This window comes from Manis javanica, chromosome 6 (genome assembly GCF_040802235.1).
Source record: "Manis javanica isolate MJ-LG chromosome 6, MJ_LKY, whole genome shotgun sequence".
NCBI classification, from domain to species: Eukaryota; Metazoa; Chordata; class Mammalia; order Pholidota; family Manidae; genus Manis; species Manis javanica.
This window is the reverse complement of record NC_133161.1, coordinates 26,510,006-26,533,845: the sequence shown is the minus strand read 5'-3', so window position 1 is coordinate 26,533,845 and position 23,840 is coordinate 26,510,006. Positions and strand designations below refer to the sequence as shown.

At 36.8% G+C, this 23,840-nt stretch overlaps 1 protein-coding gene across 2 annotated transcripts in view; it reads left to right on the top strand.

Annotated features, from left to right (window-relative positions):
- Nucleotides 1–1,191: 1,191 nt before the first annotated feature.
- The window catches only part of ASB15 (ankyrin repeat and SOCS box containing 15), a 36,605-nt gene continuing 13,956 nt past the window's right edge, over nucleotides 1,192–23,840 (top strand). Inside the window, exons 1-8 of one of the 2 annotated variants that reach the window (XM_017641033.3) lie at nucleotides 1,192–1,608; nucleotides 6,385–6,476; nucleotides 11,342–11,414; nucleotides 16,949–17,057; nucleotides 18,627–18,679; nucleotides 18,767–18,898; nucleotides 19,973–20,131; nucleotides 20,956–20,979. In XM_017641033.3, coding sequence (XP_017496522.2) covers nucleotides 16,951–17,057; nucleotides 18,627–18,679; nucleotides 18,767–18,898; nucleotides 19,973–20,131; nucleotides 20,956–20,979 — 475 coding nt within the window. In that variant the 5' untranslated portion in view covers nucleotides 1,192–1,608; nucleotides 6,385–6,476; nucleotides 11,342–11,414; nucleotides 16,949–16,950. The remainder of the gene's footprint in view (nucleotides 1,609–6,384; nucleotides 6,477–11,341; nucleotides 11,415–16,948; nucleotides 17,058–18,626; nucleotides 18,680–18,766; nucleotides 18,899–19,972; nucleotides 20,132–20,955; nucleotides 20,980–23,840) is intronic. The other variant, XM_037023514.2, reaches the window with a different exon arrangement.

Sequence of the window (23,840 nt, the reverse complement as noted above, 5' to 3'; positions counted from 1 at the left end):
CTAAACAGTTCCAAAAATCCCCTCAAAGACTAGTTATCATGCTGCAGTCCTGCCCTTCACTCAACCTTTGATTATCCTGTGTCTGATGATTTTGTAAGGAATTAAAATAGAACACTTTTTAATTCTACTTAAATTTCTGTTAGATGACATTGTTTTTATTCCAAAGAAGTCACTAGTATAAACCTTAAGAGAAATTATTTTTATAAATCAATGGTTCCTAATCATAAAATAAGGGAAACAAAATGAACTGACAGAGATTTGTCAGAGAGGAAAGCTTTAAGAAAAGGTAGTAACATTCCTAGATTTAGGAAGTTACAGATATGGGTTTTACAATCCCCTAAAAATAAGAACACTGTGTCTCTCTTTCCTCATACAGAGGGCAAAAAAAGATGAGAAACCACTGAAAGGAAGCCTGGGCAGTGAGTGAAATGATTCTGAAATACAAAACAAGTGTAAAGAGGTTGCTAAGTCCAATGACCAGTTCCTACTCCTCGTCTTACTTGACCTGGCAGCAGAATTTGATACAGTTGATAATTCCCTCTTGCTGCAAATATTTTCCTTCCTTTGACTTGCATGCTATCTCATAGCTTTGGCTAGTCCCGGGGCTAATCCCTTGTCTTTATTTTTATATCTATGGTGTATTTGTTTGGTAAGCTCCTCTGGCCTCATGGCTTTAGGCATCACTGATTTATTCCTCCAGCTCAGACTTCCCCCTGAACGGGGACTCGCATTCACCCACCTTCTTAACATTTCCTCTTGCACTTTAATAGGTATTTCAAGTGTTATGTGATCCAAACTGAGCTTCTATTCCTCCTTTCTAAACCTGCTCCTTCTGGAACCTTTTCTATCCTAGTTAACGACATCTCTATCCTTCCAGTTGCTTAGACTCCAGCCAGGTCTCCCTTCTCACAAACCCAACATCCAGTCCAAGACAAATACTACAGATTTTACCTTCAAAAAGATAAAAATCCCTGCATGTGAAATGGTGATGTTTTATTCATTCCTGTGTACTGAGTATCTAAAACAGTGTATGTCTAGAACATAACTCTCTGCTTAGAGAATATTTGTTGGATAAGTGAATGAATGATTTTGAGACAATGAATGAATACATGTTTAAGAAAAGATTTTTCTTTAAAGCCAAGAGTTAAACATGTCAAAGCACAAAGTTAACAGTTAGGAATGAAAGAAGTGTGTTTTTGTGTGACAGTGTATTTCTTATTTTAGATCACCATGTAAATATGTTTCCTGAGCTTGGCAACATGTTAGAATCACCTGCAGTTCTTAGTATCCTGATGCCCAGGAATTACACCAGAGTATCTGGGGGAGGGGCCCAGGCATCAGTGATTCCAGTGGGAGCCAAGCCTTAGAACACTGCTCTATAGAAATCATACTTATTACATAATAATTACTTGTTTTAAAGGTTTCATGGTAGAATTTCCCTCTTGTTTTCTTCCCTAACAAGCTAGTCTAATCTTTCTCCTAAGGTTTCCAACAACTCAACATGCTGGCACTATGTACAAAAAAGTAGAAAATGCAGGAAAATCAACCGAAGATAATTAGAATAAACTGTAGTGCTGAAGGCAGCTGAATCAAAATAAATATACAAAGGTAAGCTTTCTGTATGCCAGAAATAACCAATTCAAATATGCTGAGGAAAACAATTCTACTCACAAAGAAATAAAAACTACAAATACTGAGGAATAAACATTTAAGAAATAAAAAAGACTTAAGTAAAACACTATAGCACTTTACATAAATCAAAAAAATTTTTTTAACTAAATTAAGACATACCATATTCCTAGATGGGGAAAGTAAATATTTCAGACATATCAATTCTTCCCAAAGGAATCTAGTCTTATTGTATTCCAGTCACAATTCCATTTTGACTACATGATTCTAAAAGTTACCTGAAAGAGATTAGTGTATAAAATAAGAAAAATATTTTTATAAGAAAAATTTTGAGGAAGGACTTGCCCACCAAAGTATCACACCATTTTATGAAGCTGTAATAATCAAAATAGTATGGTACTAGTGAAGGAATAGATGTATATAGAAATGTGTTGGCATTTCCCTGTGTTTTTCACTTGTGGGATATAATTGTCTCAACAAAAGACTCGAATAATCTTGCACTTGAATTGTGTACCAATTTCCCCTCTTAAAGGTTCACTTTTTCTGGTTAAAGTTTCTGAAAAATAGACTGTTTGAGCTAATTAAATTATTAGAGAAGCAAACAAATATTTTGAAACAGGAAAAGAAATTCCTTCTTCTTACTCCCTGGATCTGAACTTAGGAAGCACTGGGACTGAGTTTCCAAAATGACGCATCACTTGTGGGGATTCATACGTGAGACAACTGTTACCAACTATTGTCATGTTGATTTTCTTCATAGAGTTTACTACCATTTCTCTTCTTACTTATTTAATATTCACATTACTAATGTAAATGTAAATTTCTTAAGGATAGGGACCTGGGAGGTCATTGGTAGCCGAGAACAGAACTTGGCATGGTACATGCTCAATGAATATTTGTCAAATATCACACTGGTGAGAGTCCCACAGTTATCTACTTCACTGGGTCCTACCATTCCTGACTTTATAAGATGCACCATAGCCAGTGAGTTGGTTCACTAGTTTATCCCACCCAAAACCCTCTTGAAAGTATTCACTTAGGCTGAGACTGGATGGCCCAGATCTTCAGGATTAGAAAATAACCTAGACATTCCAAACACACCCTAACAAAACCTCAAAACTCACCTTGATTTTAATACGTTTGATATTATAGCATCTCTGAAGGAAATGTGAAAATTTTCCTTATTTATATGGTAATTGCATATTAGATCCTTAAATCAAACCACAATAAGCTGGATATTTAGTAGAAACAAGATTTTGGGAAACCCAGACTACTTTGTCCATTACTTACACTGTTCTAACAATGAATCTAAAGTCTGGCAGCAATAATCACCTTTTTTCTAGTTTTCTTAAAGTAACCTCTAAGCTTACTTTTTACACTGAAATTGTTTTAACATACACAAGACAGTGGTTCAAATTTGAATATAAAAAATAAAGATCTAAGTGCAAGAAGGGCAAAAACAGGATCTTTTAATGGTAGAAAGGATGAATTTACATTGAAATTTTTGAGTTTTAGCATGGAAGTTTAGTACATCAAATTCATATAGCTTTTATGTAATGATAGTGTTAAAATACTCTTGTTCATGACCAAATATTAATTGATGGAATGTTATCCATTAGCACTTTCAAAAAAAATGAAACATAACAGGTATATATAAAAAAATCACTTATTTTCAGAAAGAAGAGACTACAATATTGAATTTTCAATAATTCAATTTTACTTTAGTTGCAAAAATAGATTTCCTTTATATAATCTTGATTCTGATCATTTAGTTTATATTACATAAGATACTAGGAGTAGTGAAAGTCTCCTTGCCTTAGCAGTATCAATTTGGGATATGTTAGAGGTCAGAATTATAAAAGACAAGAAAAAGGAAGATTCAGAAAGTATTTTGATAATCCATTAATGTGAAACCATTTTCTCTTTTTAAAACTCAAAAGTATGTGTGCCTCTGTTCTCTGACCTTCTTCTCCACACCTACTTATACCTTAACTCTTACCGAATTCTAGCTTCTTTTCTACTTATTTGTCCTCTACACAATGGTAAACTTCTTAAGACTAGAACTGTGCATTCCACCCATTAAGATGGTGGAATGCCCCAAAATGGCCTAGCCCCAAATGGCCTAGCATCACATTCTACAAATACTAAAACGTGTCTGCATGTATAGAATAGACAACCAAATATATCAAAGTAAAAATGAAGCCAAGAGATGTACATAGGTATTGCTTACTAAACTACAAAATGATAGGACAAAACAAAGTAGGATTCTCCAAGGTGTTTGTACAGCACCATTTGACCCGGAAAGAAAGACAAAACTGCAGTCTTGGTAAAGCTTTATAAAGATGGGCTAGATCAGAATGAAATATGAAAAATAGCTTTGTGGAGAGTGGATGTGATTGTATGGCTAATCACAGCAACAGCTGAATTTTTAATTCACAGTCAAAGGAACACAGTACCTGTAGATAAGTGAGGGGTGTAGTAGCAGCCAGTGCCTGAAACATAAAGGCCAGGATGCCACATTGCTCCTTGGGAGTTCATACAATGCTACCTAAACCCCTGGGTCCCAAAATAAAAATGGGTGGCTCCAGGGCCGGTCCCTCTAACACAGTGCTCCAACCATTTCAACCTAAGACTCCTCCTATCACTTGCTGTAATAATCATCTTGAAACAGGACATGCATATCTTGCTATATATAGATAGAAGGCACAGTGTTTGGATGTCAGTATCATTATATGTACTTTCAGAACAACAGTAGTGTCCAACAGTCCTTCACTGCTGGATCACACCCCTCCTGACACTCACCCTCACCAGACAAACCAGAGGTGCACTGTTCAAAAATCTGATTCACTTTGTTTCCATTTTGAGAAAACCAGCAGGAAAAGCCAACTTCCAAAACAGGCTAATGTGGAAGTCTGGTGATTATGAACAGATCATTATTTTAAATATCTGAATTACCAAAAGCATGCTTTACTGTGTGTGTGCATAGATGATTAACTACTTGAGGAATAAGCCTTCTAACAATGGCGGGTGTCATGGTCACTGTATTATTATTTTTTATTATGGTTATTATTATCACTCCCATATTACAGATGAATAAAAATGGGTCTCAAAACATTTAAATAGCCACTCTAAGGTGACATACATAGTCAGTGGTACAGCAAGACTTACTCATAGGTCTATGTCATCCATAACATATTTTCATTTATTTACCATACAGTTTTTCTTTTTTGTCCTTTCTATTTTAAGCATTACTTTAAATTTTGCATGACATAAAGGGATCTATAATAACTATTATATAAATGGATAAAACAGGCATAAATTGACTAGTATAAAAGCAGAAATGTCCCTGGAATGTGCCAAACCACATTTTAAAATGTTGGGTATAGAGCTTCCCATAAATTACATTATACTCTAAACCTTCATATGAATTTTTAATATTGTAACTTTTTAAAAAGTATCGCTGTATAAAAGTTAAAGTGTTTCACAGTGCTGATTGCTTCTTAAAAGAATTCTTTACTGAAAAATTCCAAGTTAAATTAATAATCATAAAATGTGCACAATGTTCTGACCTTCAACCTTGACTCTTTCAAAACATTGTTAATAGTGTTATAAATACAAAATATCTTTTGGGGTTTACTCTAAGAAATGAGTAAAAAGATGAATGAAATGCAGCCTCTTTTATCACAAAGTAGAATTGGAACCTCTGACTTCACATTTAGTTTTCCAAATTTTGAGATAAAACTGATAAATTCACTACAATACATGTATTTAATTCATTAATACCACCTACAAAGAGTGGATTGGAGAGATAAGAAAACAAAAGCATATAGTACTCCCCAAAGCCGAGGGAGTAAGGTTTTAGGAAAAAGGGAGGCATAGTGGCAACAAAATATAACACGGCACCTGAAAAATAAGAATCAAAAGTGTCAAACAACCTTAGACACTAGCAGGTCGCTGAGACCCTTTAAGAAGAGCTGTTTTAGTGGAGTGGTGGAGACAGGAGCCAGATGGCTTTGTGATTGCTGACAGTGGCCAAGTTAATCCAAGGATAACCATAGCAAAACAAATTTATGGTAGATTATTTTCATTAGACAATCAGTAAGACAATAAACTTACTGATTTTTTAAAAACTGAATATGAACAAGCCTCTCCCAGTCAAGAATCCTGATTCTTGGCTTACTTTACATCTGCTGTTCATTTATTTTATAAACAATATGTGTTCCTGACTTGAAAATTCTTGATCAGAGTAGATGTCACTGAATGCCATATCCTTATCTGTGTATCAGATTGGCAGCTATTAAGTGAACATCAAATGAAAGACAGTTAATGTGTATAATAAGAAGATTGTACTTAATAATGAGATTTGACATGAGTCTAAAAAATGAAGAACGAGAAACAGATGTGTGTTAAAATTGGTTAAAAGTGAATTCGGATCTGCAGACACACAGACTCACAGATTTGTCTCTTGAACCACTAATTCTAAAGCATCTTAAAATTCTATTTAAGTGATTTTGCTTTGTTCCTCCAGCAGGAATCCTCACTGCAGAGGGGTTGGCAAATCATTTGTTTTCCTGAGAGCTCTTTGAACCAATCAGAACAGAGATAATCTTATTATACCTCTGTGGGCTTATGTTTCTTTTGAAGAGAGTCTGGAGAAGTCATGGGTAATACTCTACTGTGTGCCAGGAACCGCTTATGTTACAGTTGTACAAGGTCGAATCTTAATTTAACCACCAACTGGGTACTTAATTTTAGGTACACAGAGGAACACATTGGCTCCAAGATACTTCCTCTGGTTTAGGAAGGCGAGGCCCTGGATAAGAATGACAATACGATCATTCCAAAAGGTGAGATTATGAAATATTTGATCTGTACCTCACCACCTAGTTTATTAAGTAGGTTAGTATTGGGGATACTTTAAACAGATGGAAATACATATTGTGATAGCTTCTCATTACCTTCTTCCTGGTTGATCACCCATGGGTTTGCCTGTCTAGGGCCTTTTTTAATTACAGAATAAAGCCAGGGTTGTTTTGTTTGTTTATAGGATATTAACTCAGTTTCATAGTTACTAAGCATAATAAAAAATAGTATCATAAGAAAAACAGATCAAGAATGAATATGTTCCTAGGATGTGTCAATGTGCACATGTTGGGACCCCAGGAGGGTCTTGGCTGGCCCTGGTTTCTGAGGAAAAAATTAAATGATTTTTGTGAATAATTAAAACAAATTTCTGTCAAGGCTTTTTCATGCTTGTATTCAGATTTCATGCTTTATATTCAGATTGAAAGATTCCTTTAAAGTCTTTTAAATCAAATGGAAAAAGGAGCTCAATAGAATTGGAAATTTGTTTCTGCAAATTAAATAATAGAATCTTGAGGTTGGAAAGTATTTAGAATTTATTGAGACCATCACCCGTCTGGTTTTTAAATGAACAGGTACCTTCTAGGGAACCTTCTATATGCAAAATGAAATGATTTTTATGAAATAGCAGTGATATGGACAATGAAGTTCTAACACTGTTTTGTGCTGAGACTATATTATTATTATAAGCTATCATAATTTTGTATTTCTTTTGTTTATATGAGAATACCTTCTTTTCAAATGAAAATTTACTCAAAATATTTATATTTCCACTAGAGTAGTTTAGTAGGTTTATTAGTTATTTGCTTAAGCTCTTTTAGAAAACTTTCTCTGAGGCTTATAAATATTTAGATTATAAAATGAGGCCCCCTTTCATTAATTCCATCAGAGTAGTTGAGTCATAAATTACACCAGAGTGTGGTTAAGCCTGTATGGCTTCTATTGTCAAACAATTGGGTTTATATCACATCTCCACCACTCACTAGATGTGCTGGCTTGGGCAAGTTACCTAATCATTCTGTGCCTCAGTTTCCTCATCTGTAAAATGGGGGGAAAGCATGTTGTAGAAATTAAGTGGCATCCACTTAATGCCCTTAGCATAATGCATGTCACAGGTGAGCACTTAATATAGATGTTACTTATAATAATTACTAAATTCAACAAAATAAATATTTATTAAAGACCTGCTGTGTGTTTTGGCTCTCTGCTAAATCTTGAAAGGAAAGGGAGAGATTGCTGTTGTTTCTGGAGAAAAGTCAAGAATGCTTTACTTAAAGGTAGTAAACTTCCTGAGGGCATGGATCCTGTTGTTTTGTGTCTAGCACTATGCCTGGACCATAGCAGGCATTAAATACATATTTTTGGATGAATGAATAAGATGATCTGAAAATCCTCAGGAAAAAACTAATCACTGAAAGCTGATGGGTTTCAGTGTTTTTTTCATTTAGTAGAGAAGGGGAATGTAGTAGATATTATGCATCTGTATTTCAACAAGGTATTTCACAGTATCTCTTGATTATGATCTTGTTAACAGAAAGGAGACTTTAATACTAGATGGTGGTGTCTTTGGAACGATTTGTAACTGGATAAACAGCTTTTCTTGAAGGTTGTTAAATAATAGATTAATGTCAACCTAAAGGCCTCTGTCCTGGGTCAATATCTGTTCAACATTTATCATTGTTAATGGAGCAGATGGACATATAGAAGACATGCAAATAAAGAGATTGATACATAGAACAATATTTGGAGGGTAGATAGAAAATGCATTAGATCTTAGCAGACAGGAATAAAGATCAAATCTAAAAAAATAAAAACAAATGTAATCAGATTTTAGAGTCCCGCACAAAATTGCACAGCAACAATGTGGGAAAACAATATGACTTGTAGAAATTGGGGCAATAGGGGTCCAACTCCATTGTGTAACATGATAGCCTAAATTGGGCTAAATTAGCGGATCTCTAGTATATAGGAAGAAGAAGGTGCTCTCAGCTGCTTAATGTTGTGGTGGTCTGACTTCATCCATTGTGCTGCCTTCAGAGCCCAGGGTCCAGAGCCACTTTTAGGACAAATGGATAAATGGACATCATAGAAAGAATAGTGTCTAGTGTTAGGAGGAGAAGGCTCAGTGGGTACCTGACAGCCACACTGGGAGGAGTTTAAAGGGCTCTGGTGTGGCTGGGGAACAACAGTTTTTCAGAACGGCTTTGAGGAATAGGACTAGGATCAGAGAATAATGATTTCAGGAGAGGGATTCAAATTAAATGTTTTCCTAGTTGTTAAAGCTGGCCAAAAATGAAGGGCTATGTGGGTATATGTAAGCTTCCTGTCACTTTGGTGTTCAGGCTGAGGCTGGACAGCTACCTGTTGGGCATGTTGTAAATGGAGCTGACAGGTCAGGCTACCTGATGGTCTTTAACTCTGAAGTCTGGTGATTCTAGAGAAAAGGAAGGAGAAGGAAATAATGAGTGAGTCAGTGCCTGTTCAAGGGCGAGGACCAGAGCTAGAAACTGCCAGACAATCCCTGGAATTCCACTTCCCCATTCCTGAGGAGTTCAGTCACAGGATAATAACAGGTAACGTGTATTGGCTTGTAACACATCAGAAGCAGCTAATGAGGCAGCTAATCCAGAAAGGCAGGATTTGAATGATGGTTCAACTACTCCTCTCAACTGTCTCCAGCTGAAATAAAATCAATGGCCTGCATATGATTTCAAAATAAGATATGATGAAATGCAATGGCTCATTATTGTTTGAGTGAGTTTCAAATGGAAAAGGATTTGACCTGAGCACCAGACAGGAACTTCAGCCATGTCAAATGAGATCCATCATGCCCAGGAACAAATATTTTTAGAAAGAGAGAGAGAGCATGTGTACATATACATACCTGTGTGTGTGTATATATACATATATACACACATATCTATAGCATATAAACAATATTTTTTATTATGGTCTAGAAATGTTTCATTTTTATTGTTATTGTAGCTAATTAATGTAGTCAAAATATTTTTTTCTCACACTACAACTCAGTTTTATGTTTTGTGTAAGCCAGATGTAGCTATCTGTAATTGGCCTCACCTTCTTCAAGAAGTACCACTCACCAGTTAGTGTTATAAAAATTTTTTGTCTCATGTAGACAGATACAATAACTTAGGTGATGAAGCCTTCACTGGAAAGACTCTGGTTAAGTGGATCAGTCTTTATTTAAGATGTCTGCTCCTCCCCAAGCCAAGAAACTCTCTCCACCAGGTTTCATCTGCTTTATCAAACACCTGGGCAATTTCCTCTTTTCTCCAAGTTACCAAGGTCCTTGGCCTGCCAGGAAGTGACCTCTGTGACCACCTGTAAGGCTCAGCCTGTGAGCCAGATGTCAAGCCAGTTATCTTAAAGGCTCTGTAAGCTTTGGCTCCACAAAGTCAATTTTAGTTCCTTCAGAGTGGCTGGTCATAACTGATTAAATGAAGGCATTCTCGTATGTGACACTTTATCCATGGCACTGAATATTTTTCAAGGATGTGAATTTTATTAACTGTAGATTTTAATAACTCTAGAATTCAATAGCATTTCCATTCCTTAGGCATACAGTAATATCTAATACAAATTTCCTCTTGTTTGTAATGTTTTGGCAGTTTAAATATAGCTGAGGTGAACGTTTTCACACACAAATCTTTTCCTACATCTCTCATTATTTCTGTAAGATAGATTCCTAAATTTTAGAATTACAGACAATGGGTTGGACTTTTTAAAAATAGTATTATTACACTAGATTGTGATGAGGGCATAACTATTAATAAGTTGCCTTTTCATGGGCCATTCTTAACTCTGTTCTTTTCTATTCTATTTACATTCCTTTAGAAATCTACATACTTGTGAACCCAAACCTCCTCCCTATTCTGTGTGTCATTTTCAGAAGTAACATGCATCTTCCTACATCTCTTTCATAACCAAATTTGACTTGAAAACCTATAGCAGAGAGTAAAAAGGTCTAATTTTGTAATATGAAACTAGAGATAAGAAAAACTAGTGTGACAGTTTTATCACCAGCGTATTTACCTAGAAGTCAAGCCTCAGTGTGGCCCCAAAATTGGAAGTGAACTTGGCAAAACATATGCATGTCACAGAGAGAAAACACCAGGTTCATCTATTCTCTTGCTAATTTTAGAGTTTCTTAAGTTTGATCGTTCAATTCATTCATTCATTCAGCCAATAGTTAGTGAATTCTTATCACGTACCCAATAACATAGTGTCTAGAGATTAATATGTCCACTTTGCCTTTTTATATATTTTCTGAAATGTTAGGTTATGTCTCTTTTAGGCAACATATAAGTAGCATTCATTTTCTGAACTCAGAATGTGTGTGTGTTTGTGTCTTAAATTTATCAGTAGAACATGTTGTGCTTTAGGGAAGAACTCTTTTGACTAGTTCTCCCTGTCATCTGCAGGATTTCACTCTAATAGAAAAGAAAAATACCATGAAGAAGGAATTGCTATAACTTATTACTTGTAATAAAAGTTACCCATGCCTGGGATGGAACCCAATTCTGACAGCTTTACCTCTCTCTGAAATCTCTTGGGAATAGTTGACTCTTCTTGAAATCAGCTTAATGAAGCCATTTATCTACCATTTCATACTACAGGATTCTGAAAAAACCAAAAGTGTGTAGCCACCAAATAAAAAACAAACTTACAATAAAATTTCATTTGAATTGAATTCAGAATATCTTTAAAATTACACACATGTGCGGTCGAAATTCAAAGAAATGAGAATAAGCATTGTTTTGTATATAACAACTGTATTTTCTTTTAAAAAAGTGAAAATGCCCTTTAACTCTTGCTCTTCTTCTAATAGGATGAACCCTGATCATTCTCTCTGGAACCTCCAGTAGATGAGCTCATCCTTCAAATTCTGCAGCCATTTCAAGGTAAAAGAACATTTTTACCCCTCCGGGTCTCAGGGTCTCCTGCTGCACACAGCAGGACCCGCAGGGTTTGGATTGGAGTCAGCCTTGTATGAAACTGGGAATAAAAACAAGTTTTACTGTATTGCCCTTTTCTTATCCCCTCCTATGACCTCCTACTAGACTCAGCATTAGACCCTCTGTCGTCTCCCCCCCACTACGGTACTCACAGTAACTATTTCAAGAGATCTTGGTTCTATACCAGCAGCCAGTATGGTTGGGCTTTTAAAAGGGACTCTGGAAAATGGAAAAATGAGCCCTAAAGGACAGAGTCTCTCACTGATGTTAACAGAATTGCCCTGATATGACAGGTCCTAGGAGCAGTGTGTTGTTTATGGACACAAAGCCCTTCCTTGCACCTTGGAAGCAACTGTACACTCTGGGAACTCTTAAAACCAGCCCTGTTTAGGACCCATGGATGGCTTCAATTTTGTAATGTCCAACACAGAATGTGAGGGAGAATGGGATAAACAGACTCAGATATGATTGGAAGTAAGCCAACCAAACAGCTCAGAGGGAACAAAATTATCTTCGCCCTGGCCCAGGGAAAGGGAGGCGCCGTGCTGTGGGAGCATCCATACCTCAGGAGAAGCTCTGAGGGCCTCCCAGATCTATCCAGCGGTATGGTGTCAGCACGGAGCAGTGATTGGTGGTAGCTTAGAGACTCCAACACAGAGGTTTCACGTGCTCACGTTCACTCCTGCATCATATCTTGCAACATCATCCCAACCTCCTGGCCACTTCAGTCAGGCACCAACTGCTATCTATGTTGATCCTTTTTTCAGAGAGTAGTTTTAGATTCCAAGACAAAAAGTACAAAATGAAGGCAAATTTATGGCACCTCAGAGCACCTGAAGCAACAAAAAGCCTTATTGCACAGAGCCAAAGATAAAGATCCATGTGTCCATGGAAGCTATTTTTTAGTTTTGGAAGTTATTGTCATTGAGAGCTGGTTGCTAAGAGCAAGATCAGAGTGTTTTCTTTCAAGGGCAATAGATTGTGGGTTGTTTTCCTGCAGCTTTGCAAATACAGTAAAAATGAAGGTACCTGTTACCTGTGCTCTGTCCAGACTCCACTTATTAGCTCTGTGACATTGGTTGGGTCTTTTAACCTCTTGAAGCTTAAGTTTCTTCTTATGAACAATGAATCTATAATACCTACAAAAAAAAATGGGAGGATTTAAATTAAGGCAGTATATGCAAAGGGCTTTGCACCATGCTTGAAACAAAGCAAGAATTCCATAATTTATGACTGTTATTATAACCGCCACTTTTATTATTGCCAAAGATATTCTAAAACTTACATGATCACCAAACTTTCCTTTTTCCGCTGTCTAAATCTAGGGTTTTACTCAGTCTATCTATAGAGTAAACTAATAATTATTGATATATGAATAATATATTTAACATTTGGAAGTTCTTAATTTAGTGACTTTTTATCTGGGGTATGCAAATGGGCTTCAGAGGATTCATGAATTATTGTATGCAAAATTTTGAATGAGCATGCATCCCTCTGGAGAGAGAATCCACTGCTTTCAGCCAGTATGTTCCTGGCCCTAAGAAAGGTTCACCAGTGCTTTAAATGAAATGCCTAACTGTCCAATATGCTTGTCCAGCTATGTATGGAAAATAAATAAACCTAACTAGTGGGCTTCTCTGGAACAAGATCAGTAAACTATTATTTAGGAAGGGTCAATCAATTTCTCTCCACTGAGAAGTGGGGCACCTGTCAATAGGTCTTAAAGAAAATCAAAATATTATTTGTCTCTTCACCAGATTCCTGGTTGTTGCATTATTTAAATAATTTTAAATTGGGCTTCTGGTCATTTTAAATTTAAAGTGCAGGTAAATAATTCTTGCCTTTCTCATTGCATCGCGATGTTTCCAGGTCCATTCCACTGATGCTCCTTCGATTGTCTCTCTGATATTTTTGTGCATCTACACACGTATCTTTACCTCATCCCAAGCTCTCAGTAAAAATTTGGAGACAGCTTGTGTTAGGTGACATTGTTCCATGTATTAAGAGTTTCTCACTATTTGTACCCTGCTGTAGTTAGAGATACCAAACAGTTAAGAGTCTTAGATACTATTTCCTTCTGGATAGTAGTTAAAAGTTTCCACAGATAACTCAGTTGTCTAAAAACTCTGTGGTATCTCACATACTGGAAGCCCAAATTTCAAACAAGGTTAGAGTTAAGCCGGTGACTTAAATAGGTGAAAGGCTCTGTATCCCATTACTAATCCCAGGGCCATGCCATCCCATGTCACCACAGTAATGTTAGTGAGAAAGACAGTAGGTAATGCTACAGGCTGCAGTTTACTGCTGGATTGCGCTGATGAACTAGTGCCTGTCCCCTAGTAATGACTCAACAACTTTTCTCCAGGGCCCACTGAGAAAAGCCATTTGCTGAGTTTGTTGACTAGGACTGGAAGTAGAAAAGACAGAATGCCTCAGGAAACTAATAGTTCAAGTGACAAGACAACACAAATACATGAAGAACTCACAAAACAAATGCGAAATGAGTGTAAATCCAGATGTTGGGAAAATATCGTACAAGAGGAGATATTCACAGGTAAAGAAGGCCAGATAGGAAATGGAGAATTTCACCAAGGGCTTTCATTGGATAAATGTCTTGAGCCAGGCTTGAGGCTGTGTGGGCCTTAGCGTGGGCCAGCTGGGAGGGCCTTATGAATGAACAGGAATAAGATATAAAAGCACGAAGTGAGAAAAATGAAGCCAAGCAAGCACAGAATAGGCAATTAAATTTGTTTTGTTGGGAGAAAAACCCTGTACCAAAGGAAAATGGACATTTTTAAGAATAAGGCAGAGCCTAGATTACGTTACTATTCATTTATTAACTCATTCATTCATTCATTCATTCAACACACATTTAGAGGTCATGAATCTTGAGATGGTATTTCTCTGGGCACTGGAGATACAGACCAATTCTCTGCTCTTATTGAGTTGCATTCTAGGGGGAGGAGATAGGTAATGAACTGATAACAACAAATAAAAAAATACCATGTGAATCTATTGAATGAATCAGATTGCTAGGACACATGTTGGCCTTTTGAGTAGACTGACACATCATAGTATAAGACAGTGCGTTTACTGGTGTGCTGTTCCTATCTCACAGGCAGTCTCCATACATTATCACAATCCTCTCTTTTATGTTCCAAGGTGATAGTAAGGTCACTGGTGCAGAACAATGAACAATAAAATAAAAATGATGCCATTGAGGTCATGTGCAGTCTGTTCACAGGTCAGGGACCATGGCTATCAGCATGTATAGAACTGTCCTTAAAGTTTGAACTTATCTAACCTTGAATAATGAGAAGCAGTAAAGTAAGTGCCAACGGTTTTAGGAAATGGCTCAGAGAATACTGTTTGTGAGGATTTTTTCCCCCTTCAAAAGAAACACTACAGTATAAAATTTTACTTAGATAATACATTTTGGCTTGAAAAGGACCACTAGTCAAATTCAACCTAGCTGTAGAACTATTTTGATTTCTACACTTACTAAATTTTCTCTCTTAATTAGATAAAGCAATTGATCCAATAGTAACGAGAGACACTCCTCTAATTTGATATTTGGAAGAAACAAGCCAATGACATGTAATCTACATTTTTGTGCTTATTTTCAGTGGAGATGGGCCAGTCGATTGCAGGGACTTGTAATGGACTGAGCTGTGCAGGCAGAGGAATGAGAACCTGTGGGTGGGCTGGTCTCTCTGGTCTTGGGGTGGAGATAAGATGGTCATTCTCTCAACTGTTCAAATGGTGCTCTGAGACCAGTCAGACCTTAAAACATTCCCTCTAACACAAGCCCGAACACAAAAAGTGGGACCAAATAGTAGCCAGCCGTGGAAAGGCTCAAGTCGAGAAGCATCATAAACATCACTGCCGTGTTATCCGCATCCTTCCCAAAGGACTGTAACCAAATCCCAACTTCCTTCCACTTTGGAAAAATATTGAAAGACTAGATAAGGCATCAAATCTATCTATCCTCATTTATCATCCCAAACTTTAGATAATTAGGCTTGTTTCTGTTAAATTTCCCATTGTTAAAAATGTGCAGTAATCCTATAGGTCAGAAACACTTTGATGCAAATGAGGAAAAGATGCTGCTTCCTTGGGGACATGCATGGCACTCCGCTGGGGTGCATGGCATGAGTGGGGGGATTTGGCTGGCTTTTCTCAGCTAGGCACACCTACAGTACACATCCTTCATAGCCATTCATGGTGGCTCTGATTTGGTTGAAGTAAGTGAGCAAATTAAGGAGAACTGAAATAGCCATCAATAAATTGTGTAAGTCAGCCCAGAAGCTGCTCTGTTTTTAACCTGCTTTTCAAAAAGCAGTTTATTTTCACTCTGCTTATTGTTTGCCAGGTTAATTTAGCCACTGGCTGTCTCCGCAGTTAAGCCTCACTTAAGAAAGCTCATCTCTACCACGCCTGTCCCTATAGTAGCAGTTCCAGCGTCCCTAACTGCATTAAGAATGCCCATCTGCCAAGGTCTGAAAGGATCATTCCATGGCCAGGAGTGCAGGTAGCACAGGTCCCTCGAGGTGGATATCCTGGAGCCCCCAGAGAGCCCTGTGGTCTATCACGCCCATCACATCAGTGAGGAAGCTCTCCAAGGGCCTAAAGCTGTGTATGCCAGATTAACCCCCTCCTATTTTATTTTAAAGTTTTGGCATTTTGAAACTTGTTCACTTCATATGTAAGGTTACACAGTAATTTCTCAGAAACTTGAAGTTTTCAGTTCCTTCTATTGAAAGTTTCCTGCGTCTTCTCTGCTCATCAAATTTCCTGAGGGCAAGGCTAGGCTCCTACGTCTGTGACATTCCATTCTCTCTACTTTAATTCAACAAATGTTCATTGAGAAGCTTCCCTGTGCCAAGCACCTTCTAGAGTTATAGGGGGCACAGAGATGAATGAGATAGAGCCCTTCACCTCAAAGAGCATAGAATCAATTAAAAGTTGAACACAAATACAGAAATAACTGCAACCCAAACCATTGTTTATGAGGAAAGGAATCTTAGCAAATGAGCAAACATAGCAGAGAGAATAGAAAGTAAAAAGTGTAAAAGTTTTACTGTTCTCTATTCCTGCCATGGTCTTACTTTTTCTTGGTTTGAGTTTTAAACTTCTAATGTGTTGTATAGAGCAGTGTCTTGGGAAAACTAATGGGCCAAACTTAGTGTAGGTTTTAAGTATGGGTAAGTGAATTCTTAGAAGCCCAGCCACTGTCATTGCTGAAAAGAAAGTCAAAATTTAGAAAATGCAGATGCCCAAAAGGCAGGTAATTAAAGGTTTCAAAAGTTAGAATGGGCTTTCTATATGATATGGATTAAAATGTAACTGCATTTGGGTTTATAAACGAGGAAGGAAAACACATTTTAGTTTTTCATTTTGCCTCTTTAATGTAAGTATCCATGCTGTTCTGTGTCACTTGCTGATAATAAGAAATTGCCTCTTTCAAAAATTATAACCAGTGATGGATACCAGTGATGACCCCGATGAAGACCACCTTGCAAGCTATGATATCCAGCTCAGTATTGAAGAATCCATTGACGCCAGCAAGACTACATTACATTCTGAAAGGTAATACTCAAATCAGCTATCCTCAACAAAATATCTTTATGGCATTCATTAAGATATTAAATGAATGATGTTTTCTGACTCTTCCTCTAGGAAAATGCTTCCGCTTCTTTTCTGGCTGGGAAACCAATGGCCTTAGAAGGGCACTGTGCATAGGTTTCAGTGGTGTAATCTTCCACAAATCTCCGTCTCATGTAGAAGATGCAAATAATCTAAATGGAAAATTCTTAGTTGAATTCAGTTGTATAAGATTGCCTTTTTTCTAAATTAGTATAGAATTGAAAAAGAAGAATAAGTGATTTCAACAAATTTTTCAGGTACAGTTATACAACTAATGTATAGTCAGGAAACAGAGGTCTGTTCTGTATGTTCTAGAGTCCATTCTGCTACTGACTCAAGCAACCTTCCTAAGTAGTGTATTCCATTTTTGCATCTTTAAAAATATGAAGAATAATGCTAACCCACCTAGCCCATAAATTCAATGAATGGGAAAAGAGTTTAGGGCTTTTATTAAAAATGACAAAGTAATATGTAAACCATAGCCTATTTAATCATCTACTAGCCAAATGACGGAAGTTAACAATTATACATAAATTGATCTGTTATGTTAGCAGGAGTTACAGAGCCTAAAACTGCGAAAGTAGATTTCTGTCTTGCACAACACACATTGAAGTTTCGGGAAAAAAAACTTTGGTTTACCTTTACATTCTATTATAGTAATTAGAACCCTGTATTCTGAAATTGAGTAGTGCTGTTGAACAGATTCAGTGCTATAAAATTATTGGCCCTTTTAATTTTTCCCTTATCTCCAACAAATTTTGGAACTTTAGAGCTCCTGAGCATGTATTCAGTCTTAAATGCCAGCAGATATTTCTGTGTAATAGAATTAAATCAATTTGTTATGAAATACCTTATTTCCTTTGAATAAACATACACATCAGAGAATTGCCAGAAGGGTTGAAATCGCGACCTATTGGGCCAGTGATTGGAAGTTTATTCAGTAAATGCTCAGCATGTTTTCATTTGTGGATCAATTGATTAATGACTCCTACATGCAGTGTGGATCACAAGCTCCCAAGTAAGCAACTATTAATCAACAATCATGAAGTTCAAAGCAACCAACATTTAGTGAGCATAGTTTTTAAAGTTGGAAGAGTCCTTATATATCTTTCCACTTAATCCATCATTTTGCAGATGAAAAAGAAACAACACCCAGAGATGCTAATTGGCCTCTCCAGGAACACAAAATCACAAAAACTGAACCCAGCTCTTCTGACAATGACCCCATTTGTTTACTTCTCTTTCATTGCTTAGAATTAAGTTCAAGGACAGCATTATAATCTTGTATTTTGTCATCTTCACTAGTGTTCCTTGGTCTAGTGTATCATAAATATACTCTGTATCTGACTCTTAAACATTTACATTTTTTAAAGGAGGTAAGATCAGTCGAGCGCATTGCTTGTAGACCTTGATTATTAAAATTATGTACAAAATCTCAACATAAATTTAATTTTTTGGTTCCTTGTTATATACTGCTATGATAAATATGGCTTATTTTTCTTTCTCTGGTAGATTTGTACCACTAAGTGTTGAAAACAGAAAAATTGTGGAGGCCATAAAACAAGGTATATGGGTGCATTGCCTACAGTGGGATGGATAGGAGATTCCCCCTTGCCAAGACAGATTTGTTTTAGCCCATGTGTTTAATTCAGGTCACATTCTTGAACTCCAGGAATATGTGAAATATAAATATGCATTGGATGAAGCTGATGAAAAAGGATGGTTTCCATTGCATGAAGCTGTTGTTCAGCCCATTCAACAAATACTTGAAATTGTCCTGGATGGTAAGAGAACATAAAATCCCTTTGACCAAACTGAAGCCAAAATGTAGAGATTTTGAGTGTTCCCAATAAGCATATCAAGCAAAGGAAAAGGAGAATAAAAGATGATTTAGAATTTGGAAAATGGAATACCCATGTTTTATACTCAGAGAGACAAACATCAGCACATTTTCTGAGGTTTAGGGTCCACCCTTTGCTAGTGATGTGACACAGGTTGGCAGGAAGATGTGGTTATCACCTAAAAGTGGTGGAAGTTTGTATATATCATGAATTAGCTTATTTGAATATAAAGCTTTTTGCTTTTGGAGGTCAGTTTTAATTTTTCATCTTGAACTATCTTGAGTTAATAGTTTTCAAAAGATTATTATATAGTATACTTGTACTTATAATACTTGTCCTTATATTTTTTCATAACATAAACAATAAACATCATGGAAAATCTTAAATATTAATAATAATTTTGATGTTCTAACACCATATTTTTCACATCTCAGCATCTTATAAAATACTTTGAAGTGCCCTATCTTTCACCCTTCAATTTTTCTCCCTAGTCCTATGCTCCAGGAGATGATGATAGCTTCTTGATTAATAAGCCAGCCAGCCAGCCAACTAAAAAAAAAAAAATAGCTAGACAGACAGCTAGTTAGACAGACAGATATAAAAGACGATGTTAAACATGGTTATTTCTTTTGTAACACATCTGACAAGCACGTTCAATCAGATACATTCTTCATTTCCACATTCAGACATCACTTGAGCAAAACCAATTTCAGAGGCAATTTAATGGCAATACAAAGGATTAGGGAGGGTTTACAATTTATCAGGAAATGAGAATTTGCAACTCATTAAAAATAAAAAATAGCATCTTAAGACATAGATGTTAGTTTTCTAGCTTTCAAGTCAATGCCCATCTACTTATACTCACCATCATTTGATAAAATGTAATCATATCTCTTTTTAGATTTCCCTTTTCTTTTTAACTGACTTTCTTCAATGTAATGCATACAATGTGGAACTATTCTGATCTCTGTGATATCCTCTAAGGTTTTTAACTTTACACATGCTTTCACATTTCAGCATCCTATAACACACTTTGGGAGTTCAAAACCTCTGATGGAGAAACACCCTTGACTTTGGCAGTAAAAGCTAGTCTGGTGGAAAATGTAAGAACCTTATTAGAAAAGGGAGTGTGGCCAAACACCAAAAATGACAAAGGAGAGACGCCCCTTCTGATTGGTAAATGACCTTTTATCTAGAACTTTTATAGTTTGAGATAAATATTTAATAAGTATTTATTGGAAACCACTGTGTCTTGTCCAAAACATCTCCTCCCATTTCCTGAGTTCATGACCTAATCATTTCACCAACCCTGTGATTTTGTTTTTCTATCCGATAAAGAGGTCAAATGTGAAAGATTTTTCAGCACCCACTAACCAGGAGAGATCCAAATTAGGAGGTTTATGAGGCCAGAGGTGACAGTTCTAAAGGAACATTCTCTAGACAGGGTCCAGCTGTATGGAGGATTGCACATGCATTATGTAGCCCGCAGAAAAAAGCAAAAAGGGGGTTTGAAAGGGAGATACCAGCTCCTCAGCAGAACAATGAAGCTAAACGTGAAGGAAGGAAGCCAGCAGATTCTGAGCACACGGATGCAGCACTGGGCACCTAAAAAGCAGTTCCTAATTATGACACAATGAAGGAATGTGAGAAAAACTGAAGGTGTCATTTATCAGCTTCTTCTCAGTGTGTGCAGCCCATTGTTTGTTGACCAATAAGAACTGGGAAGTCAGTTTGCAGAAGGAGATGAGATTAACTACAGATGACAAGAGAGAATATTGACTTTCTCTTAGGGACCTAGGGTGGTGGAGTAAGAATTTGGGCTTTGGCACTTGAGATCTGTGGATTTATTTCCGTTTTATTAGATTTGCTGAGATACAACTGACAGTGTATTACTGCAAGTTGTACAACGTATGATTTGCTACATGTGTATACTGAAAAATGATTACCACAATAAATTTAATCTACATCATCTCACATGATTAAAATTTCTTTTCTCACAGTGAGAACTTTCAAGAACGACTCTTGTAAGAACTTCCGAATATACAACACAGTATTGTTATGTGGATTTAATCCTAGCTGTGAGATTGCTACCGTGGGCTTCATTTCTTCATGCATAAGATGGAAGTGCAACACCTACCATGCAGAATTGTTATGAAAATTAGAGAAAATATAAGTATATAAAACCCCTGCCACATGATAGAGACTCAGGAGAGGAGAGCCATTATGAAATTGTGTGTGGAGAGGGGCAGGAGCCCTAAGATTATTTACCAGCAATCACAGAGGAAAAGAATAAAACATCCTGAGCTGTGGTCATAGTTAGCTGTCACTGCCGTGGCTCCTGTTCACAGAGAAGTCACTCGAATTTTAAAAACAACCTCAATATTGTTAAAAGGAAATTTAAGCAAGTCATGACCATCAGTGAAATATTTACATTTGACAACATTGATTCAAAAAAATCAATACAACCAACATGTATTGAGGAGTCTCATTAAAACAGATGCTGCGCTGCACAGCATGGATATGAAGATGAATGGAATCATCTTCCTCCTGTGAGAAAGTCTAGTATAGGGGCACTAGGTATACTTAAAATAGAAAATTAGTGTGATAAATGCTCTAATAAAGGTGTATATTCAAAGCATATTGGGGAAATACAAACTCAGTGAATCTGTGAAGCTTTCAAAGAGGTCATTGCTCTTGAATTGCAGTGTGGAGGCGATCATCAGCAAACAGGGGAGGGAAAATCTTCTAGGCAAGTATTCTGCCCCTGGACACAGCTTGTGAGTAGGGTCACCACTATAGGGAGTCATTCTGATCTGATTCCTTCTTGTTTACTCTTACCTACATCATAGCTTTCAACCTTCCCTAATTCAGATGAGGTTGGACAGTCTAATTATTACAGTTAGGGTGCAGGCAAAGCTTCTGTAACAAAAAACAAAAACCAACCAAAAAACAAAAGCAAAAACCAGACACGGAAAGCAAACAATAACTTAAAAAGAAAGCTCATTGCCCTCATACAGCATGTCAGAGGTGAGTGGCCTGAGACTGGCCGCATGGCTTTGCCGCACTGTTAGACAAGTCAGATATCACCATTTCCCAGCCAGCAGGAAGGAGGAAAGAGGCAGAATCTTCTCCAGATGCTGGGAAAGCATCTTAATCTTTAAGATGTCCTACATACTGCACCCAGCACTTCCATCCATATCCCATTACTTCAGACTCTACCTGAGTAGACGGCCAGCTAAAACTTGGGGGTTTCTGTTGTTAAAAGAGAAATACTGAGGAACAGACGGTTGTCTCTGCATACATGCTAACCAGCCTTATGTCACAATAACATGGTGTTTTTTATAAGTAAACCAGATCTTTCTTCAAGAGCAGGATATACAGACACTAAATGGAATATGCACCTGTAGGTTGCATCACCACTATTAATGGGATCTGTTGTATTTTTAAAGGCATACACCATAGAGTATTTGTAATGATATCTATGTATTTGCTGTTGTTTCTACAGTTTTTGATTTCTGCAAAAAAAGATACTTTTCCAGGGTCCGTGTACAATCTCACTTTGTAAATATAGAATTATTCTCCACTTGCTCTTCTTAATCCACATATTTAAGGGACAACCAAATCATGATTATCACTGTTTCTTTCTTTTTTGCTTCATTTGCTGACTTTTCTTTAATGCTTAATGCCTGCAACAGAGCATTAAGCATTTGTATGCATTTCCAAGTTTCATAGGTTGGTTTTTCTACTCTAGCTATACCAGAAGTGTGGGAAAGGAATTTGATTATTGAGTTTTCAGAATCAAAATAGAATTAACATTTGGAAGTGGTATTTTTTTATAAGCCAAATGGTAATACCAAAGACAAGACAAAAGTCTCATGAAGGAAATATTCTGGAGGTGTTCACTTACATCCCCATCCTCCATGTATCTGGTGAATGGAGACTTTCTTGGGTTGGTTACCTTCTGTAGGATCTTCATTGTGGGACCCACATCCAGCCCTTTTAGATTCTGTAGGAAAAGGGATCATCCACAGCACATTCTCAGTTTTCTTCCTGAGTCAGTGGGCTAATTTGATATTTGCTACTCATTCTCCATTAACTTATAAAGGAGAGATAGAATTTATTTTTATTTTTTAATGCAATGCCATTTTCACTTTTGTTACCCCAATGCCAACATCTTTGTCTTTATTTATGGAATATCCTTAGATCACCTAAAAAAAATACCACTTCTGGTCCCTCAGGCCCTTCCTGCTCAGTCATCTGTAACACTTCGACGTATTACAGTCACGTGACACAGTTACTTGCTAAGTGGAAGATATCTGATTGGTGATCAGCTGACACTTCTTAAGTGCTTTTTGCACTCAGACTTCGTCTCTGCCCACCCCTCTGAAGCTGGTGTCACCGTTCTACAGCTGGATAGCCATAGATTATCCTGGCCAGTGGGGCCCAGGGTGCAGAGCAAGCAGAGGGAACTGATGCTTGGTTTTCTTTAAGCATTTTATATATATATATATAGTTTTTCTGCTTCGTAAATTGTTTATTCTGTATTTTACTTAATTATGTGCCTTATTAGTTTTCATTATTTCAGCCACTTACTGGTTAAGAATGTCTTCATGGGTTAGCTTGGGTGGGGGTCCCATGATTTGCATTATTATTTCTATGGGAAAGGGTACATATTTTTAATTCCAAAACTAAGTAAACTTTTAGTTTAAAAATTATGTTACATGGAATATGGCCTATATATATTATTTCCATGAAGAAAGACTAATCTCTAATCAACACATTCTCTAAGTCAGACAAAAGGAAAACAGATTCCAATGGCACAGGTTCATTATTTTAGTCCATTTTTTCTACATAGAAAAAAATGCAGTAGGAGCGAGAAGATAAA